At 35.3% G+C, this 22,709-nt stretch overlaps 1 protein-coding gene across 1 annotated transcript; it reads left to right on the plus strand.

Moving 5' to 3' along the window:
• The first annotated feature begins 12,279 nt into the window (after positions 1 to 12,279).
• LOC102426204 (coiled-coil domain-containing protein 70-like) lies at positions 12,280 to 13,037 on the plus strand. Its single transcript, XM_014464198.2, is given in 2 exon segments — positions 12,280 to 12,490; positions 12,493 to 13,037. Coding segments are annotated over 2 exon segments (756 nt in total).
• The last annotated feature ends 9,672 nt before the right edge of the window (positions 13,038 to 22,709 follow it).

Here is a 22,709-nt window from a genome sequence, read left to right on the forward strand (position 1 = left end):
GGAAAGAAGGAAAGGGAAGACTAGATATAGGCATGGCATTTGTACAGCTTTGTCAAAAAGCTGCATTTAACATTCTCCAAACCTGTTCCCCCCTGACTGATGGGGGGATGGACAGGACAAAGGGAATTTAGATGCATGACCAGTGATGTCTGAGTGAAGTGGGACAATGCTTTCCCATCAGTCACACCTGCAAACAAGTCAGTGGCCAGGATGGGAGTGGCCACTGCAAGTGCACAAAACCTGAACATTTAAACTTCTAAACAAGGAATCATGTGCTCTTTGTTTTTTTCTCTCTCCAAATGTGCAGGGCCCTCTTAGGACTCCTGTTTTAGGGGGTTGCATTCCTCTGCACCCACATGACTCACAGCCATGCGGGAGACCCCTATAGACGAATGTGCTTTAATTAGCTTGGATGCACTGGCCTTGCTTTTGGCTCTATTGGACCACTAGCTGTACCTTTTCCAGGATGGGCTTAAGGGGCAGGGTGCTTTGAAAGCTAAGGAATGTAACTTCATACAAATAAAGCCTTTTTCCACACCTCATCCTCCCATGTGAATCTTAGAAAATTATTTTTCTTAATGTATTGCAAGAACTGCCACCTTGCTCCCACAAGTGATGGGGAAGTTTGATTATGCCATAACAAAAGGAACAACCAAGACAAACCAAATAAACAAAAACTCATAGACACAGACAACAGTATGGTGGTTACCAGAAGGGAATGGTGATGAGTGAGTATTGAAGGGCAAAGAGGGTCCAATGTATGGTGACAGAGGAAATTCAACTTTGGTTGGTAAACACACAATGCAATATAAAGATGATATATTATAGTGTTGTACACTTGAAACCTATATGATTTCATTAAAGAGTAAATTTATTTAAAAATAAAAGTATGAAAGTAAAGAAGTTAAAAAAAAAAAGAATACAAAACCCTCCTTTGTCCCCCTGAAAGCAGAAAATAAATCTCCCATGTGAAAGGTACCCTCCCTGTACCAGGAAGATAAAGAGACTCTTATCACCAGAAATAAGGAATTAGGGACAAAAAGGTTGTATAAACAAATCTTGTTACTTCCTCACTAGTTTATTGCCCTAATCACAAACTTTTTTTTAAATTTTATTTTATTGTTTAAAGCAGGGGTCCTCAAACTTTTTAAACAGGGGGCTAGTTCACTGTCCCTCAGACCGTTGGAGGGCTGGACTATAGTTTAAAAAAAACTATGAACAAATTCCTATGCACACTGCACATATCTTATTTTGAAGTAAAAAAAACAAAACGGGAACAAATACAATATTTGTATTTGCATGTGGCCCGTGGGCCGTAGTTTGAGGACCCCTGGTTTAAAGTATTACAAAGAGTAGTACCTATGTCTCCTTTTTTTCCCCATTGACCTCCCTCCGGCCTCCCCTACCCCCTGGCACATACCCTCACCTTCCCCCCCACCAGTGTCTTGTGTCCATTGGTTATGCTTATATGTGTTGTCCATTCTTCACAATTTATTGTTTTGTCTTGTTTTTGTCTAAAAAGTATAACATCTGTCTGCTTTGGTCAATTCTTTGTCTCCAGTTTTTTTCGGGGGGCTCCTGTAAATAAAAATCAAATTTGTTTTTCTCTTGTTAATCTGTTTTATGTCAATTTAATTATTAGATCAGCCAAACAACCTAGAAAAGGTTGAGTAGTCCACTCCTCCGTGACTCTGAATAAGTCATAAAAAATATTTTCCTTTTAACTATTATAAATAAGTAGATATTTATATTTAATTTTCTAATTTTATATTATTATATTTATAAATTATCTTAAGAATCAAATGAATTGATGTATGTGAAAGCAGATTTTCAAACCACAGACTATTATAAAGATTTAAAATATTTCTGCCAGTGCTATAACAATACCTAAATTTTACTTGGAATTCAAAATATGCATTAATATAATAATTGCAGCTAATTTCGTTCACCTCTAGCAATACATTTTTAAATTTTTTTTCATATATTAACTTGTTTAAATCTCTAAGTAAAACTATAAAGATATACTATTATTACAATTATTGATGAGAAAAATTAATACTGAAAAAATTAATCAAATACCTCATTCAATTTCTGGCCATTGAAGTTTCTTATTGCTTTCATTTTTAAAATTTAAATTTCTTTATCATGAATCAGACCACAATAATTTCTTGGGAAGAAAATAACCGAAGTGAAAACACACATATCACTTTTGCTACAAAGTATACTGAAGATGTGAAGAGAACTGCCTAACACTTTAAAAATGTAATATGTGACATTATTCCACTCTCCATGCTGTAGTGTGACAATTAAAAAACAAACAAACAGAAAAACAACAACACAGTAAAAATAAAATCACTAACATGATAACCAAACACAATGAGAATAGCAGTTGAAAAGGTTAGGTCACCATGAAATTTGCAAATCACATCAGAACCTCACATTTTCACTCCCAAATCATCTTTGCCCAGCAGGGTGGAAATAGAGACTCAAACTGCATAACCTTTCATGCAACATCATTGCTGTGCTAGAGAGAAGGCTTAAGTAACTTAATGTTTCTCACAAAACCTGATGTTGCTATTTGGCAGCTTCTAATCTGGCTGGGTGCCCTGACATGAATTGCAGATTCTCTGTGCTCCTTTAAGGGGAGTTTGAGGAGGAGGAAAGCAGATGCAGACAAATGCAGATGGAGCCCAGAAGCCAAAAAGCATGAGGCTCCTCACTACAACAGGAGTAGATTTGGCAACCTCACGCTGTTTTAAGGAAGAAAGGTAATTTTCTATAAAGTAATTAGTAGCTCCACTCAAACAAACCACGATGGTGATTGCATTTTGTGTTTGTATCTTTAGGAAATGTTTTTTGAATGTAAGTGAAAATTAAGCAGGTGTTTTTGGTTTTGATTATTATTTTTTAAAAGGTAATAAATGGAACTTTAGGCTTGAAAGTGATATTTAAATTGGAACATATCATAATTGATCTCCACAACTGAAGTCAATGTTGACCTTTTCAAACAGACATAAGAAAATGAAAGGCTGTTGTTGCCTGGTCTGGCAACTTCAAATCTTATTTCCAAGTCCCTTGCTTTTCTGGCCATTTCCCTAAGCTTCTTAGGGTAGCATTACTTATCTTTAAACCTGAACCCTTATAGAACTGGAGGCTCTCATACCTATTCTTCATGTCCTTCCATCAAGAGATATTCCCATGGTAGGTCTCTATTCACTTGCTACTTCTTGTGAGAGAGAAAGGGAAATGCTTTTTCACTTCCATTAGAAGCTTCTCAATGACTGTACTTTCTGACCTCTCTATATCACTCTACTCATTTTGCTTTGGGTAGGTAGAGTGATTCATCTCAAAATGGTACGGATAATCTCTACCCTTCTTAGCCACAGAAAGTACTATTAAATGAGCACTGTAAAGTTTGTTTTACAAGCTCCTGTCCCTCCCTAGGGCATTTGAAGTTTTGAGCAGTTAATATCAGAGATCATAACTTACACGCTTTATATATTCTAAAACATAAAACAAGAAGGTAATTTAAGGAAGCAATTAAGATTACCCATGTACTGGATATACACATTGGGCCTTGGATTTTAGTTTGTGGGCAAGGTATTTTAAAACTGGGAGATACGCCAGAACTGGTTTGGCTCAGTGGATAGAGCGTCGGCCTGCGGACTCAAGGGTCCCGGGTTCGATTCTGGTCAAGGGCATGTACCTTGGTTGCGGGCACATCCCCAGGAGGGGGTGTGCAGGAGGTAGCTGATCAATGTTTCTCTCTCATTGATGTTTCAGGCTCTCTGTCCCTCTCCCTTCCTCTCTATAAAAAAAAAATCAATAAAATATATTTTAAAAAAAACAAAACTAGGAGATACTACCCTAGCCGGTTTTGCTCAGTGGATAGAGTGTTGGCCTGGGAACTGAAGTGTCCCAGGTTTGATTCCAGTCAAGGGCATGCACCTAGGTGGCAGGTTCAATCCCGGGCCCTGGTCAGGGCACAAGTGGGAGTCAACTGATCAATGTGTTTCTCTCACATTGATGTTTCTCTCTCTCTGTTTCTCCTCCTCCCTTCCACTCTCTAAATAATCAATGGAAAAATGTCCTCAGTGAGGATTAACAAAAAATAAAATAAAATTGCAGGTAATATTTTTGTAGTTGAACATTTGGCTTCTTGTTCCTGAAATCTAGGCAAGAAGTGCAAACCGGTTGTGTGGTGACTGCAGGGACTTGAGCCAGGATAACACCTTAGGAAAGATGTTCAGGCTTCAGAAGAAGTGACGGAGACCTCTAGGCTTGGCAAAGTTGCGGGGACCTCAGGAAAAGCTCCCCAGGGACCACTGCAGTGCTGCAGTATTCTGTAAGACTACCTGAGTCTTAACAGCCAGCAAAACTTCATCATTGAGGTGTGAAACTTTGAGGTCGGCTTTGGGGGGGTTAGTAAGCAAAAGGCACCAAGACCTCAGGCTACCCTCGACAAGAACTAGATGACTTGTGATCCTGTAAGCTAACAACCATACCTTTACCTGGCACAGGAAGCTCCAGTATGCCTGAATTCATTGCTTACTTCACACCTTCAGCTTTTCCTAAGTAAGCATTGATGAAACAAATGTTCACGTTTTGGCAAAAGGAGCACCTTACATACATCTTTAAAGTTCCTTTATAAACTGATTTACAAAATATTTGCTGTTTGTAAATCATGTGGCAGCTGAATTTTGTGTGTACTTCACAGAACCGGGTGGTTCTAGTTTTAAATTGTTAGGGCCTAGCCTGTATGTGCAGGGCTAGATCAACAGCCCCAAATCTTTTTAATATTACTGGTTAAGAAGGAAACACAAGCTTTCTAAGACCTCAAGTTGGTTCTAAATCAGTTTAACTGCATATAACAGGGGTTCTCAACCTGTGGATCTCGACAATTTGGGGGTTGAACGACCCTTTCACATGGGTCGCCTAAGACCATTGGAAAACACATGTATAATTACGTATTGTTTTTGTGATTAATCACTATGCTTTAATTATGTTCAATTTATAACAATAAAAATACATCCTGCATATCAGATACTTACATTACGATTCATAACAGTAGCAAAATTACAGTTATGAAGTAGCAATGAAAATAATTTTACAGTTGGGGGTCACCACAACATGAGGAACTGTATTAAAGGGTCGCGGCATTAAGAATGTTGAGAACCACTTGCACATAAGAAAGAAAACGTTAAGTGTAACAGTTCCATAAGAGGCAGCAAAGAAACAGCCACTGTAGTGCATGATTAAAAATACTCACACACGCCCTAGCCGGTTTGGCTCAGTGGATAAAGTGTAGGCCTGTGGACTGAAGAGTCCGGGGTTCGATTCCGGTCAAGGGCACATGGCCCGGTTGTGGGCTCGATCCCCAGTAGGGGGCATGCAGGAGACAGCCAATCAATGATTCTCTCACATCATTGATGTGTCTCTTTCTCTTCTGAAATCAATAAAAATATATTTTAAAAAATACACACAAGGGAGTACTAATGCTAACCAGAGCACAAACTAAATATAGAACTGGGTGTCAGAAATCAGGGACTCAAAGGGAAGATAGAAATTATAAGGTTGTGCAAAATGGTAATGTAGGAGTGTTAAAATCAACCTATTGATGGTCAATTTCTTCTATGAGATCTAAATTCACAGGTGAATTTTTTTATTACTTAAGCAGAGGAAAAATGATACTTTGATTAGTTTTCTAGGACTGCCATAAAAAAAAATGTGCCAGAGACTAGGTGGCTTAAACATTGGAAACAAACAGGATGTCCCCCAAAAATGTATACACACTTTAACAGCGGATAGCTCAATCGATGTTTCTTTCTTTTCAGATTTAACCCACTGAAATGGATAATTATTCAAAGTGTGTATACATATTTGGGGGGACACCTGTATTTTCTCAAAGTTCTAGAGGGCAGAAGTTCAGCATCAGGCTGTCAGTAGGATTCATATCTTCTGAGGCTTGGAGATGGTGATCTATTACCTCTGACTTCAGAAGGTCTTCTCTCTGTGCCTATCGGTGTCCAAATCTCCTCACCTTATAAGGACACTAGTCATACTCCATTAGGACCCACACTAATGACCTCATGTGAATTTAATCACCTATTTATAGGCCTTATCTCCAAATACATTCCATTCACATTCTGAAATACTGGGGGTTGGCACTATGAAATATAAATTTTTGGAGGGGGCACAATTCAGACAATTATAATGCTACTTGGTTCCTCAAAACACCTTAATAATACCACATTCATCGTGCTTGATTCCTACTTGTCTTATTTTCCTTGTGCTATTTTCCCTAATCTCTAGCGCTCAAATAACTTTTGGAACATAATTAAAATGTAAGAACTATTTCAGCTTTTAAAACTTCTCCATCCTCTCCCCAAGGTCTCTGGTCCTGATATTCCTGAGGCTTCTCATCTTCAGAAGGCCTGGTTCTACGTTAGATAAGAGTCACTTAGGCCAGCGGTTCTCAACCTGTGGGTGGCGACCCCTTTGGGGGTCTAACGACCCTTTCACAGGGGTCGCCTAAGACCATCGAAAAACACATATATAATTACATATTGTTCTTGTGATTAATCACTATGCTTTAATTATGTTCAATTTGTAACAATGAAATTGGGGGTCACCACAACGTGAGGAACTGTATGAAAGGGTCGCGGCATTAGGAAGGTTGAGAACCACCGACTTAGGGGGACTTGTAGAGCAGCAGCAGCTCCCTCTCAGATAGGATGTTAAGGTCATAAAACTGGAAAGTGGCCAGGCCAGGGCCAGACTGCACTAGTTCAAACGTCAGGACATTTTAATTCTAGAATGCTGATTTGGTAAAGACCACATTTTTTACCCGTTCATACTATATTTTTATTCAATCGATATGTGCAAAGCCTTCCATGAAAAAAGCACAGAAAGCAAAGCCTGTTAGCTATAAAACAGTGCTGGTTTCCTGCCAGTGACAGGAAATTTCCTGAGGCCATGATTTTGAACCTTTACTATATTCGCTCTACGGGACAATCTGCAATTATATGAACACTATTACTACATTACTGTATGAACACAGCACAAGTCAACACATTAAAATAAATTAAAAGCCTGAAACCAGATGATTAATTTACAAATTGATAAATGAATATTTATAAAAACTTTAGAAAACTTGGAAACTTTCCTCTCTAGAATTATATTGTTATTAAACATGACATTTATTTTCTTTTAATTGAATCTGCACTTTCTAATATGACCAATTAATAAATAGCCAACGAGTTATTTTCTTTGCCTCTCTTCAACTTAATTTGTTTAATTGACACCAAAGGAGAGACAGTCTTAATATGTATGATTTTTTTGAAAAGATCTGAAATAATGTATTTGTCAATAATGAAAATATTCAAATAGTAAATTTAGTAGTCCTGGAGCAATAATGCCAGTAGCATTTGACACAGATGTAAAGATATTCTACAAGTTGTTTTCACTATAAGCAAATTTAAAAAAAATGGTGGTAATAATGGTGGTGGTAGTGATTCACATTTATGTGCCAGACAAACTTCTAAGTTCTTTGCATGTATTTTACATCATAAGAAAGATCAGGTATTCCTCATTATACTGTTCATGAAATGGAGATGGAAAAAAGTTACCTTGCTCAAGACAGGACTGTTTTTAAGTGGCAGACTACTATAAAAATAAACACAAAGAGCCGGTTTGACTCAGTGGACAGACCATGGACCTGGGGACCAAAAGGTCCAGGGTTCGATTCCGGTCAAGGACACATACCTAGGATACCTACGTTGCAGGCTCTTCCCCAGCCTGGGCCCTAATTGGGGCACGTGAAGGAAGCAACCAATCAATGTGTTTCTCTCACATCAGTATTTCTCTCTCCCTCTCCCTGTCTCTTTCACTCTCTAAAAATCAATGGAAAAATATCCTCAGGTGAGAATTAAAAAAATAAATTAAAAACAAACAAACACAAAGGTATGTCAATTCACACAATAACACTTCCGCCTGTTGTCTTTTTACTTTTTTTTTTTTTTAGCAAATCATACATGCGTAAAAATGTACAAATTATGTGGGTGGTTCTATGAATTACCAAAAAATGAACACATTTAAGGAATCCTCACCTAGAACTAAAAATTGGGCACAATCAGCATCCCATCATCAGCACATCCCTACCTCTCCAAAGTGATCTCTACTCTGATTTGTAAGAGCATATATCATTACATGATTTTGTATTTTATTGAAATGAAATAGTATCACATGTATTGCTTATTTCACTTTTCTTTATTGTTTGTGAGATTCATCAGTTTTGGTCCAAGGAGCAAATGTTCATGAATATGTGTACCTGCTCTGAACTTCCTGTTCTGATCCATTGGTTTACATATTGATCCTTAAGTTAACTCTACGCAGTTTGATTGACTATAGATATTTAAAAAGTTGATCTTCTTTTGTTTTTAAGTTCCTTATTTCTGGTGCAGTTAAGAGAGATGTAAATGATATAATTCATCAAACATCACAAGTATTTGAGTTAAAACTTGCTCAGTGTTACTAAATAAAATCAAATATGGTGGTCCTGTGGTTAAAGTAAAAAAAAAAAAAAAAGAGTTGATATTCTTTTCAAGATTGTCAAAAATATTCCTGGAATTTCACTAGTAATATTAGAATCGGCTTTTCAATTTACACATACAGGCCTACACAAATTGCTGGGATTATTTTCCAGGAAACCCATAGAACATATAAATCATTTTGATAAATTTTAACTTATTTCCAATGTCACATTTTCCAATCATAAACAAGTTCTATTCTCCCTGTTATTTACATCTCTGTAATCTCTCTCAGTAATGTTTATACTTTTCTGAATAAAGGTCTTGCATAGATTTATTTCTAAGTGTTTTGCTTTTGCCGCCAATATAAATAATAAATATTTTTAAATTTATTTTTCAATTGTTTGTTAGTTGAATATAAATAAAGCTGATTTTAGATTGATCTTATATCCAATAAGCTTGCTAAATCTTATTTTAATAGTTTACTACAGTTTTACTATCTTATTATAATAACAATGTCTTATTACAAATATTTGCAATGTTATTTGCAAATAGTGAGAGCCTTATTTTCCCCCCAATCCTTACATATTTTACTTCTTTGCTTGCAGCAGTAAGAAAGTCTAGGACAGTGAAGAATATAAGTGATGATAGTGGACATTCTTATATATTTGTGAACTATTAGTATTTTATCATCTGATATGTTTCTGCAGGTTTTTTTAATACTCATAATTGAATTAAAGAAGTTCTTTTCTGTTCCTAGTGCACTAAGGGGACATTTGTGGTAATGATATTGTTGGTTTGGTTTTGGTTTTTAATCATGAAAGTGATTTTTGTTTTAGCAAATGCTTTTTGTGCTATCAAATGCTTTCTCTGAATCTACTGAAATTACTTTTCTCATGGCAAGAAATGAAATTTTTCCCCTCTGTTCTGTTTATGAAAGTAAATTACCTTAATTGATTTCTCAATGTTAACTCAATCTTGCATTCATGTTTAAATACAGTTTGGAGATGATATATTATTTATTTTGTGCATCGCTGAACTTGGTGTGCTAATTTTCTGTTCAGGATTTTTGCACCTGTGATTATGAGACACTTTTCGATATAGTTTCCCTTTCTTGGGAGGTTTCTATGGTGATGTGGTTTCAAAATAAATTCATTTTTTTCCCTACCATATGAAATAATTCATGGAAATATTAACATTATTTATTTCTTGAATATTTGAAAGGATTCTCTAATGAAGCCATGTGGGCCTGTAGTTTATTTGAGAGAAAGGTTTAAATTATGGATTCAATATCTTCAATAGATCAATGGCAACAAATTTTCTTTTTCTTCCTAGTTCGCCCTTAAACCTCAAGAATTACAACATTCCAATACAGAATGCCCAGAGTTCTTTGTCTTTTGGAACGCTCTGAATTTTTAGCTGCCATGGTAGCAGTTTCAAAAGAACAGAACACTAGCATAAAGAAGGGGGGAATGAGGATGGAAGAGACTAACCAAAGAATTTATATGCACCTATGCATAACCCATGACACAGAAATAGTGAAGTGAAGGCCTGGGGCAGGGGGCAGGGGGCAGGGGGCAGGGCCGAAGAGCTCACGGGGGAGAAAGGAGACATCTCTAACACTTTCAACAATAAAGATGAAAAAAGAAAAAGGTGGTGCATAGTCACATGAAAAGCTTTCTCGATACAATTATAGATGAAGATGATCAAATGGATATTTCACTTACATCAGGATAAAAACAAAGTAATCAGTTTCACGTGGATTTTCTTAATTTATATTAGTTTTCATGTCATAAAGATTTTTAGTATTTTTACTAAGTTTAATAAAGAGTTATGAATGTGTGTGAAAAATACTTGTTTCAAAGTTGTTGAGTAAATATAATGTAAACAGCTGCTTAGAAAAAGCTGGTTTCATTAATAAATTGTCTAATCTTCATTCAGGTGTGAGTGGCTTGGGCTTATACATGTTATCGTATATTCAAATTTCAAATTTATATCTTAAGTCAATGATAAACTGATAAGTATAAATAATTAAAACATTATGACATCTATATGTTATGAAATAATTTAATATCTCACCAAAAGTTTACATTTAAAAATTATAAAAATACATATTCTTTTGTCTTATATTCCAGCAGTAGATATATGTTGAAGACTATAAAATTTATCTGAAATAAGATTACTGAAATTAAACATTGCCAGTGCTATTTACCTAACACTGATTTTTGAGCAGTAATCTTAAAGACATTTAAAATATTTCCACCTTTGACTGTACAATGTTTACTACCACTTGTCAATTCCTAGGATATAATAATTAGAAGTTATTTAGCTAATAGCAAAAATCAGTGTTTTAAATAAAATTTAATAATTTATATGCAATGACCAAATACATATTCATTTAATAGAGAAAAGCATCAAATATTATAAAAAAAAAAGTCTCCAGTGGTAACCAAGTAGCCAGAATGTCAAACATGAAGGAAATAATATTTCAAAATCTCCATTGACTTTCTGGTCCACATTTCCAGTGTCTGACATATATTCCTATCATAATAACTCCTCACATAACAAACAGCAATGCATTGTTTGGGAGGGGTTTTCTTGGTAGTAATAGCCTCTGATGGGAATTATTTAACTACTAAATGGACTTTAAAAGGAAAACCTTCCAAGAGATCAAAGAAAGCATTAAAGCAGCAGTGTTCAACCTGTAGGTCACAACCTCTTTGGTGGTCGAACGACCCTTTCACAGGGGTCGCCTAAGACCATCCTGCATATCAGATATTCACATTACGATTCATAACAGTAGCAACATTACAGTTATAAAGTAGCAACGAAAATAATTTTATGGTTGGGTCACAACATGAACAACTGTATTTAAAGGGCCAGAAGGTTGAGAACCATTGCATTAAAGCCTTAGAAACAGGTTACACTTAGCAGTAGTTAGAGAAAATGGATGCAGACACACAAACAAAAAGGCAGGCCTCCAACAACAACCAAATAAAATAAATTAAATTACTTTTTTTTTTCTTCCCTAAAACACATACTAAAAAAACAAAACAGCCAAGCACCCTGTATGGCACTCATTGGTGTCAGCACTATGACATCACTATTGATGTCATAAAATGTTGCCTGGTTGTTTTCTGGTACCTTTTCAAAAAGGAATCAAGCACGCAGGGAATTCAGAGGCCACATAAATGTAAGTAGGGATGGCCGTCACTAGTAAATGTCTAAGTAAATACGGGGAGAAGAAACTACAGTGTATATAACCTCTTTCAAAGGTGTTTTCTGGTTCTTACCAAGCCAGACATGTTTGTTTAAGCGCCTGGTATTTTTACACATCAATAACAGGTGAGTTAATTATAAGTAACGATTATATTAGTAGACTATTAGTAGTTTGGTAATAGTTTAGCACACAGTTTAGTTTGGCACCAAAAGCAATTCAGTATATTAACCTTGAACCATATTCAATCTGTAATCTATAATTATTAATGTGTCATTTCTGTGTTGAAATTTAGTTGACCTGAGTTTTTTATCAACCTAACAGTTCATTTATTGACTTTTTCTTCATATTTTCTCCTGCAGTGGGCCTACCTAACCTTGTTTAGTATGTAGTGCTCCTTGTGCAAAATCGAAACAAGAGACAATTCTATATGAACAAATTCTCAACAAATTGAGAACCTTTTTTGGCCGCAAATCTTATTCGTTCAGCTTAGCTCGTCCCCAGCACACTTGGGGTTGGTACCGTTAAGAGACAATGGCTGCCTCGGAATCAAAGCGGCTCAACCGAGGGAAGATCTTGCGCATGTTCTCAACGTTTTTCTCCTGCATCCGAGGTCAAAATAAGCTCAAACGGGAGTCTCGGGAGATGAAAAAAAACCTTCGGAGGGACAACAAGGTGTCCCGGAACGAGAACAACGCGCTCCGAGGAGAAAACAAGTGCCTGTGGGCGGAGAACAAGGCCTGCGGAGAGAGAACAAAAGCTTCCGCAGGGAGAACCAGGAGATGCGGCAGAGGAATGAGACCCTGATGCAGGAGAACCAGGAGCTGTGGGCGGTGAACACCGTGTTCTTCAAGACCCCCAAGACCCCGTGGGAGAAGCTCAACGTCCGGAGCACAGAAACCAAGTCTTACTGGCAACAGAACAAAGCCCTGAAAGCTCAGACCAAGGCGCTCTGGGAGCAGGAGGTGGCCTTCCGCAACGAGGCGAAAGCCCTGCAGGAGGAAATCAGGTCCCTGCAGGAGAACATCAAGGGCCTGCAGCACCAGGAGCGCGCCCTGCGGCTGGAGGAGCTGGCCCTGCACAAGGAAGGAGCGGCGCTGGAGCTGGAGGAGCAGGCCCTGTGGAAGGTGGAGCGGGCCCTGCGCCAGGAGAACCAGGCCCTCCGAGAGGAAAGCGATGCCCTGCAAGAGGAGGCAAAAGCCCTCGTGGAGGAGACGCAGGGGCTGGAGCTGTGGAACAGGGTTCTCCGGGGGGAAGAGAGCAACCATGCTCGCTGGGGAGATGCCCACTGAGGACACAGAGCGGGAGACGTGCCATGGACACCATGGGCGTTCCAGAAAGCACAGTCAAACGTTTGAAGGAGATAGACTATTATTGGGGTGGAGTCAAAAGCCTGGAAATGTGCATTGCTCTGTACCTGATCTTAGGAACGAAATAAAGTTCTTAAAATTAAAAAAAAAAGGAGAGAGATCTAGGTTTACTTACATTTTACGCTTCTATTAGTGGTTATTTTTACTTATAGTGCCAAGTATGTACTACACGGAATGTGATGCTCGAATGAACCAACTGATGGTGGTGTTAGCATTCAGAGACAGCGGGTGAATATTGTAAAAAATTACCAGCACAGAGGGGATATTTGCCTTAAAACTCGCCCTTTGAATTCTGAACCGTGTAGTAAATATAAAGTTTTACATATGTATTGTGAAAAAAGATGTGAAAGAATATCACTTCTGCCTCCTCATGCTGACTCCAATGGTCTCAATGAGGAGGCCGATAAGATAAGAATTTAAACATTTATGTGGCCGTACAGAACATTTCCATGAGAGTTCGCAGGCTTCCTCACTTTACCTTCCTGGGAGGGTGGATGTTCTAGCTCATGAAGTAAAGAGAGAAAAGGGAGTAAGAGGACAAAGGTCTCCCAACTAGGAGTGTTGGAGCTCGAAACGGGATTCTGTGGCTCAGTGTGTGTTCAATGAAAATTGTAGAAGAAATGGAGTTTTCAGAAGCATTAATATTGATAATTGATCTAGTTCAGCAATTTTCAATCTTTTTCATCTCATGGCACACACAAACTACTAAAATTCGGGGGCACACCAAGGAATATATATTTTGCCAATCTGACGAAAAGTAGGTATAATTTTGATTCATTCACACCAGACAGCTATTGTTGTGTTGGCTGTTGTCATTTATTTGACAATTTAAGAAGGAAAAAAAAGGTCAGTTTCCCTGATTAAATAGGTATTACATGTTTTAAAAATTCTTGCGGCACACCAGTTGAAAATCACTAATCTAGTTGAATACTATTTAAAAAAGAAAACTATTCTGCAAAAACAGAGTTACAGGACTCATGATGGATTTATTAAAGTGACAGATGTAGTTGCATAACATTACATTACAAACTGCCAGAGGGCTGGTGCTGTACCTTATTTTTCATTATTGTAAATTTTGAGCACTTAAAACAGCGTAAACATTTAATGTTTTTTTAAAAAATCTTTATTGTTTAAAGTATTACATATAATATTACACGTCTCCTTTTTCCCCCATTGAATTCTCCCCAGCCACCCCCACCCCCAGCACATGCCCTCAACCCCCTATTATCTGTGTTCATTGGTTATGCTTATATGCATGCATAAGTCCTTTGGTTGATCTCTTACCAACTCCCCCCTTCCCCCGCCCCAGGCCCCCTGCCCCATCCCCTGACTTCCCTCTGAGGTTTGAAGGTCTGTTGGATGCTTCTCTATCTCTGGATGTATTTTTGTTAATAGCCAGTTAGAGGAAGATAAATATCACATGATCTCACTCATTTGTGGAATATAATGAACAACATTTAATGCTTTTTATTGAATATAGCAGATAATATCTTATCCTGATTCTTGGGTGATGTTGGTGGCACAGAAGTAAAGTAGAGGAAGAGAACACATTTTTCCTTTCCGAGGTGCTGCCGCATATGCAAAAAGTCAACATACATTGGGTACCTTTAATTAGCACCTATAAAGCAATACAAATACATTTGAGTATAAAAAGTGAAAAGACATATCCCTGATTTTAAGGATTCCACAGCCTGTAAAGGAAGATAAACATTTTTATTTTATACCCTGAAAGTCCATCTGTCTGATGAAGAGTTTACTGACCACTGTTCCCTGGAGCATACAAGGATGGGGCAAAAGTAGGTTTACAGTTGTTCATATGGGAAGTAATACAATAATCCATATATAATAAAAGGGTAATATGCAAATTGACCCTAGTGGCAGAACAACCAGAATGACCACTGGACCAGTCACTGTGAGGAGACAAGGTTTATAGATATGTTCTGAACTGACTTGTAGTCCAATCAGGGAAGAAATGCAAGCCTTTATCACTTTCCCAACCTGAAAAGATGCATTAGTAACTTGCAGGCAGGGGAAGGGCCATGTTTGTGTCCTAGGGATTTATGGATATGTGCTCTATTGACTACACATTTATTTTGATATGTTATTGTTCATAGAAAAGGGTCCTTGCCTGTTTTACTCTTTTGTGGTGAGGTCAGGAAGATCATGCCCGTGGGGTGGGCCTGGTTATCACTGACTCCTCTCAGGGAAAAGTCTGTCATTATTGCATCACAGCTAAATCAGCTTGGGTTAGACTTAAAGAGTAGGACATATACCTTTTCCACATCCACATAGATAATTTCTATTATCAATCCCTGTAGGATCCTTCATTGTCAGAAAAGCAATGAGAATAAGCTACATCGATGTCTACTTAAAGAAAATGACACAAGGACTCAGGGGGGCTGGAGCCCACTCAAATCTTGTTCACAATTGGCTCAAAGAGATGATTGTACACATCACTTCCAAGCTCTGAATTCATGACATTTACATCCGTGTCTTGAACTTTATATGCTCTCTAAATTAGTGCTGCTGCTGTTGTTTTCTGGTAGAGCTGGCTGTTAAATATTTACCAACCCAACATGAATCAAAGTACTTAAAAACTGCTTAAAGAAAAACAATGAAATGTAAATGCTTTATAATCCTTGAATATGTGCATTTTAAAAGAAGAGACTGTTGTTCAATTAATGTCAGATAGTTGTCATCAGTTATTTATTTTTCAAAAAAATCTCACAAGATATTAATGAACTATAATTTATTGGCCATGATTTACATTTTAAACAGGAAAAATAAAAAGATAAGGGCAACAATGAAGCAAGACCATTTTCCTCTAAAACACTATTACATTATTATATTTATATTAAAACATATTTTAAATATTTACATAACTACTTCAGAAGCATGTATTAATAATTTACTGTCAAAGTATAATTAGTATATTAGTATTTTGTATATGGCAAATGAAAAGCATGAAAGCAACTGGAAAATTATACAAATTCAAAAATAATTGAAAATAGATCACCGGTTATTTTATTTTCAGGATATTACACCTTATGTTCAGGGACTGTAATGGGCTAGACAGCAATCCTGAGAAAATGGCTCATTAGGGGTCTCCAAAGGGAAATGACTGTATAGTTAGGGACGCTAGAGAAATATTAGAGCAGCTTGAAATTATAGATTTTGTACTGAAAAAATTGTGATACGCTAAATTAAATTCAGATTGCAAGCCAAAAAGACATACATTGGATCAACAAAGAGAAAAGTGCTGGTGTTTGTTTATTTTGCTAAATCTAAAAGAAAACACACAAATAATTATGATTCATATAATTTTTATATTCATATTATTTTTGAGGAAACTCATGAAAGAGATGAGGTTAACTAGTAATATTAAAGTAGAATAGCTAGTATTACCTATGATTCTCTCTAACATTTAATTTTTAAACTCTAAAATTCCTGAATATATCTTTGAGGCAAGAAAATTACATCTATAAAGATGTATTCTGCTCTTCTTAAAAATATTTAGCACCATACAGTTTCTAGAAACCATCACTGTTACCACAGCATACTGCAAAAGGTAAGTATCTTTGATAAAATTTATTACAAATATCAACAAATGTATTGCATCGGGGTGATTATAATAAAATTTGAGTCATTGCAACACATAAAGCCATAACAAATGAGACCCAAAAGAAATTCTATACATTTTTTTTCTATAAGCACTAGGGATTCAATTTCCTAAGTGTGATAATTTGCAAACAAACTTTTACTTTGTCACTGTTCCTTATGTTCACCCCAAATGTTATCTCACACTGAATCCAGGCTGAACCACCTGACTTGCTTTGGCCAAGAAGATGTTATCAGCTGACTCCAGCAAAACCTCATTAAAAACTTAAATAAATAACACTTGTCTATTTCTACTTCTGCACTATTACCTCTATTGCTAACCTCAGAGCACTGCTGGGTTAGTTTGTTTTTAGATGGAAGACATGTTGAGAAGATTCAATTTCCACCAGTCATCCCATTGGAGGCCAATAACCATCTGACCACAGGCATGTGCATGAGTCCAGCCTAAACCAGAACAACCCAGAAGATCCCAGTCCAAATCACCAACGCACAGTCCTTTGAACCAAATACATGATTATTAATTTTAGTCACTGATGTAGGGCTTTTATTCAACATGATTGAGGCAATAAAATGCTTATCTGATAAACCAAAATTTTTGTATTCCTTCTATGTTATTATTTTATGCTTTTTACTTGTTTGAAAATTCTAAGGTTTAAAAAATGTTCAAGGCATCTTGAGTTAACTGATGACATTGTATGTTCTTTTGTATACATTTATAATTTTAACAAAATATACATTTAGATATAAATTAATTTAAATAAACATATTATTAAATCATTAGCAAAATATGTTTAACTAACATCTTCAGTAGTAATGTTATCTAAAAGATTATTAATAGCCTATTAAATTTAAATGAAAGAATAGAAATAGTAATGTTATTAGTAAATGAAATTTCAGAATAATGTAAGCTACTTTAAATATAAGATGACATAGGTTACTAATTGCTCACATATGTCAAGGAAGAATGCAAGTACTTTAAATTATAGTAAAAGTAAAAAAAATACATCTAAATCATACTGCTCATCTATAATTCCACCTAGGAAAAATGTATCATGAATTATAGACAATTTCCTCATAAAGGCCAATATTTTAAATTATTTGTCTTTGTCACATATTATTTAATATGATCCTTCTCTATACCGTACAAATACCACAACATTAAAAAAAAGCATAGATATTTTTTCTATGGTGAATGACACATTACTTTCATAGTAAGAAAAGCAGGATCAAATATGAGAAAATCAAATGAATTATGTTTAAATAGCATTTAGACACTGAAAAAAATAGATGAAGTAGAAAATAAATTGTTTGAATGTCATTGCAGGGTTACAACGGAAATACTGAAAGTAGACGTCTATTGATAGAATTCCAGGAAGCATAGTTAAATTCCAAATCAGTCACAGCTCTGACTCAGACATTAAAGTGTTTTTTTTTAATCCACTTTGTGCAAGTTGTTAGTGAACATATTAGTTAATGACCTGAAGGCAAATCCCTGACAATGTGATTTTGTGTTAATTGTGTGGAAAATATTCTTAGCTTTAAAAAATGTTACATTCTGAGATGCTATAGGGAATTCATCTTCCCTACATGAGCTATTCTATTCAACCTTCCTCAAGGGCACTGAATCATATTGACTGAGTCATCTAGCATTCACTTCATATCTAAAACCAAGGAAACCTCTCAAGAAGCAATGTAAGGGATTAAACATTCCCATTTTGTTTATATTCAGGTGGCATTGAAATGAAAAATAAGTTATTAAATCAATTGTATAATGACTATAAAAAAAAGGTTAAGCTTTATATTAAAGTGCCATACCCTTAGATACACTTATGTTAAATTGATCTTTAAAACAGTTTTCTTGGTTATTAATCAAATTAAAATAAACCAAACATGCATCAAAATAAATGTATGCATTGGTAGTATGCTTATGAATGGAAGACTTATACTTTAAAAGTCTTAGATTGAAAAATATTAACTTGAGGTATGTTCAAGAATGAAGCTGTGAAATATATGTATGTGTAAATATACACATACATTGTAAAATTTTACTTGTGTAAGAATATCTGCTACTAGCTTTAATATGATTATAAACACCTTTTTGATTCATGACAAAATAAATTTGCTGTTTATGTATTAAATGTATACATAATTTTATTTTCAATAAAATATAAACATGGATATTTTAAACAACATAGAAAAATGTCAACTTCATAAGTTAAGATTTCTGACATTTCTCTTTTATTTTATTGGTTACTACATTTTTCACATAACACCAATTTCCATGCTCTACACCCACACATCTTCTCTACTGTATTTAATGCATATACTTTCAGTCTATCTCAGTTATGCTGAATTTAAATGTTTATTAATAATAATTATCTATTTATTAAAAGTATAGTAAAACTCACCTGTAAAAACTGGGACTTGGGCCCTGGCTGGGTAGCTCAGTTGATTAGAGTCTTGTCCTGGTCCACCAAGGTCATGGGTTCAACCAGTGAATGCAAAAATAACCAAAAGAACAAACCGATGATTCTCTCTCTCTCTCTCTCTCTCTCTCTCTCTCTCTCTCTCTCTTTCTCTCTCTCTCTCTCTCTCTCTCGTCAATCAATAAATAAACATTTTAAAGCCTGGGATTTGGGGAGTTGCAGAAGATTTTTAAATAATATTTTAATTTCTAGAATAATTATTCCTCCTTTCAAGATTTCTTTTTTCCACTGCCAACTTTAGCATTTTGTAATTAATGAAATATGTAGTTAATCTATATTAACTACTATAATATTAATAATCTATATTAACTAAAAACATAGTTAATCCAAATTAACTATGTTTCTAAATTTATAGATATAGGTTAAGCAACATTATTGAATAGTTCTTAAAAAAAACAACTCTGCTGTTATTTGCATCATAAAACACTTGATTACTATATTGCTTTACTATCTCCTATCTTTCTTTAAAAATAAAAGTTTTTGAAAAATCCCAGAAAAGTGCCATATGATTGAGAATAAGAACATTAAAATCCACTTAATTTTTATAAATAATAAAAGTAAAATGAGGTGGATTTTGCAATCTAAGAAACATATAATAATAAATGACTTAAAGTATAAAGATAATTTTAAATACAAATTGAAAGAGAGTATAACACATCAAAACAATGTGAAATTTTGTAGCACCACTGGTGATTGGCTATTGAATTTAGAATCATATAAGCAGCTAATAACACACTTCTAAAGTTCATAAAATAATAGTAACTGTAACATAAAGATAAGAAAATGATATCATTTTGAAATTTAGAAAGAACAGAGAAGGGTTGTGTTCTTATATTTTTTCATTTTTGGTAGGAATTAATGGCTGAATAGTTCATCATAAAATTCTGTAGCAGTTGTAGTCTAGGGAACATAGGAGTATCAGGATCAGTAAGAGCATAAAGGTAAGAATTTACTGAGTTAACTATTTTGTTCCATGAGTTGTTATGTAGGGATTTCACATAAGGATTTCTTGTGTAAACTCAATAAATACCCTCCATAAATTTCAGAACTAGTATTTTTCATATTTGATCTGGATTACCAGTCTGTATATGATTGTGAGGTAATATGTATTTGTAATTCTTGGGTGTATATCACATAAATGTTTATGTGTAAATGACTATAAAATTAGAGCATATACTTTAATACAAACATGGGGCATATTACATGGAAGGAACTCTATACTTCCAGTATATGCAAAGATGGAGAATATAATTTGTGGACATATTATATCTAAAAGAACTAATGCAATGGTGACAGCTGCTGATGGTAAAGAAAGGTGAAACAAGTGATAACATGATAAGAATTGTAGAAACTTATGACAAATTAAAGGAGATAGATTGATAAAATTGTACTGATAAAAAGTATCTCATGTAACAAATACTACAACTCTCCTATTTATAAAAAATGATATTCAGTGACTTTCCCTGGAAAAAAACTAGTTGCCACTGGAATCTGTACTCTTGATTCCTATCTTACAGTGCTTTAATTCCAGACCTACTTGAGGAAAGACTTTTCCTGTCTACTTCACAGATTAGTACTGTTATTGATGTTGTATGTTCCATTAACTCTCTTAGGTAGAAAATGGTAGAGAGAAAAAAGCATATCTCTAGGGATGAACAGCAGACAGTGGGATAGATAAAAATAGGCTACCGCAAGTCCAACTGTACTATTTTATGTATCATCATTGCCAAACCCACTTATCTTCTGTTTCCTTGAGTTTTAGCTGCCTGAGGCTTGAAAGTCACTTATCTGAAGCACCGTAGCTCCCAATCTAGCAGGGGAAAAAATGGAACCCTACTCTCCCTGGAAGCTGTTTGCCCTCAAAGTGTCATATGCTAAGTTCTCTGTCACTGCTGCCAAATCACTTTTTTGTACATGATGCTACAACTCAACAAAGTTAGTGTTCAATTCTACCCTTTGGCATTTTTGGAATTTGTACTTACCCTGTTAATTTAAAGTTTGTGAATCACCTTAAACTCCTTGAAGTTGACACATGCATTGTAAAAATAGAAACTACATAATATAACAAGGAGACGGCTAAGGAACACCTTAGGAAGTTGGCATTCTCTGAAGGATAAATATCAATGACAAAGTTGGCCCAGAAAATAACACAGGAGTCATGCTGAAGACATCCAACAAATTGGTTTGAGTTCCTAATTCAAATGAATATAATCTTTTACATAAAATAATATCCTTTAGAGTCTAGCAGCAAATATTAATTTTTGAGTTGTGTTCCTGTCTTGAATTATTCGTGTTTCTCTATGTCTTGTTTGGATACTATATGTCCCCAAGTTATGTGATCAGGTTAAATGTTCTTCAGTTTTGATTATTAGTACAACAGTTTATTCATCAATGAGTTAAAAAGATTAAAATGTAATGATAAGTTTTCAATTATGTTTTTACTCAAACATAAAAGAGATTCAAAGATGGCTACATAAATACACAGTTTTAAAAAATCCAGTTTTCTGATGGTTATGAGGTTTATTTATAGAGAAGGGTGCACTTTTAGACTATATCAAGATGTAATGTCTAATGTATAACTTTATCAAGAATATTCTTCAAATCTAATTTTCAGATATTAAACTCAATATTATCTATTGAGACATTCATAATTTCATATCTTGTCATTACTAACTTTTCGTAAAAACAATTAACTATTAAATTCCCATTAGACTTCAATTTGACTTACAATATACTGCTGGCCTTTTCAATTCACTTCTAAAACAAAACAAAATAAACATAATTAACGCATTTAAAATAAAGTGGTGCATTAATAGAAGACTGCCATATAATCAGAGTAAATAACATTCAGATGTTCTCACTTTACAACTCTCATTTTGGGATATTTAAAATTAGGAAGAACATATTAGTTAACACTACATCTAACTGTCATTGCTTTATTTTAATTGGTCTTTTATTATATCTTAATGGTTCCATCATTGAATATAATTTTTACTCCAAAGTAAGTAGATAGAAAATGAATGTGATGATCTCTCTTTAAAACACAAACATGGCATTGTTGGTATGGATCTGGCTTTAGATTGTATTCTCTGACATTTGTGCAATATAGTTAATAGGATTCTCATTCTCCCACTTTCGGTCTTCATGCTTCTGGAGGGAAGGAAGCACCCCTTAGAGAGGCAAGAGGATATTTGCAGTGATGAGATTACCACAATCTTCCTCTTTCTTATTTGTGTACCTACTCTCTGGTAGATGAGGAGGTATGGGCAATGTCCACATAATCCATATATATAAGCACTGCGTGGCCAGATTATTAGGACCACCTGATGTTTGTAAGCAAATTCGCCATACACTGCATCCTATGGGATATGGAAGCCGAAGGCCTGTTCAAACACCTTTGCTGTCTGCAGATAAAACATCTCCAATTCGCACAGAAACAAAAGGATTAGACAGTCGAGCATTGGAAAAAAGTCATGTGGTCCGATGAATC

Source organism: Myotis lucifugus, unplaced genomic scaffold (genome assembly GCF_000147115.1).
Source record: "Myotis lucifugus unplaced genomic scaffold, Myoluc2.0 scaffold_242, whole genome shotgun sequence".
NCBI classification, from domain to species: Eukaryota; Metazoa; Chordata; class Mammalia; order Chiroptera; family Vespertilionidae; genus Myotis; species Myotis lucifugus.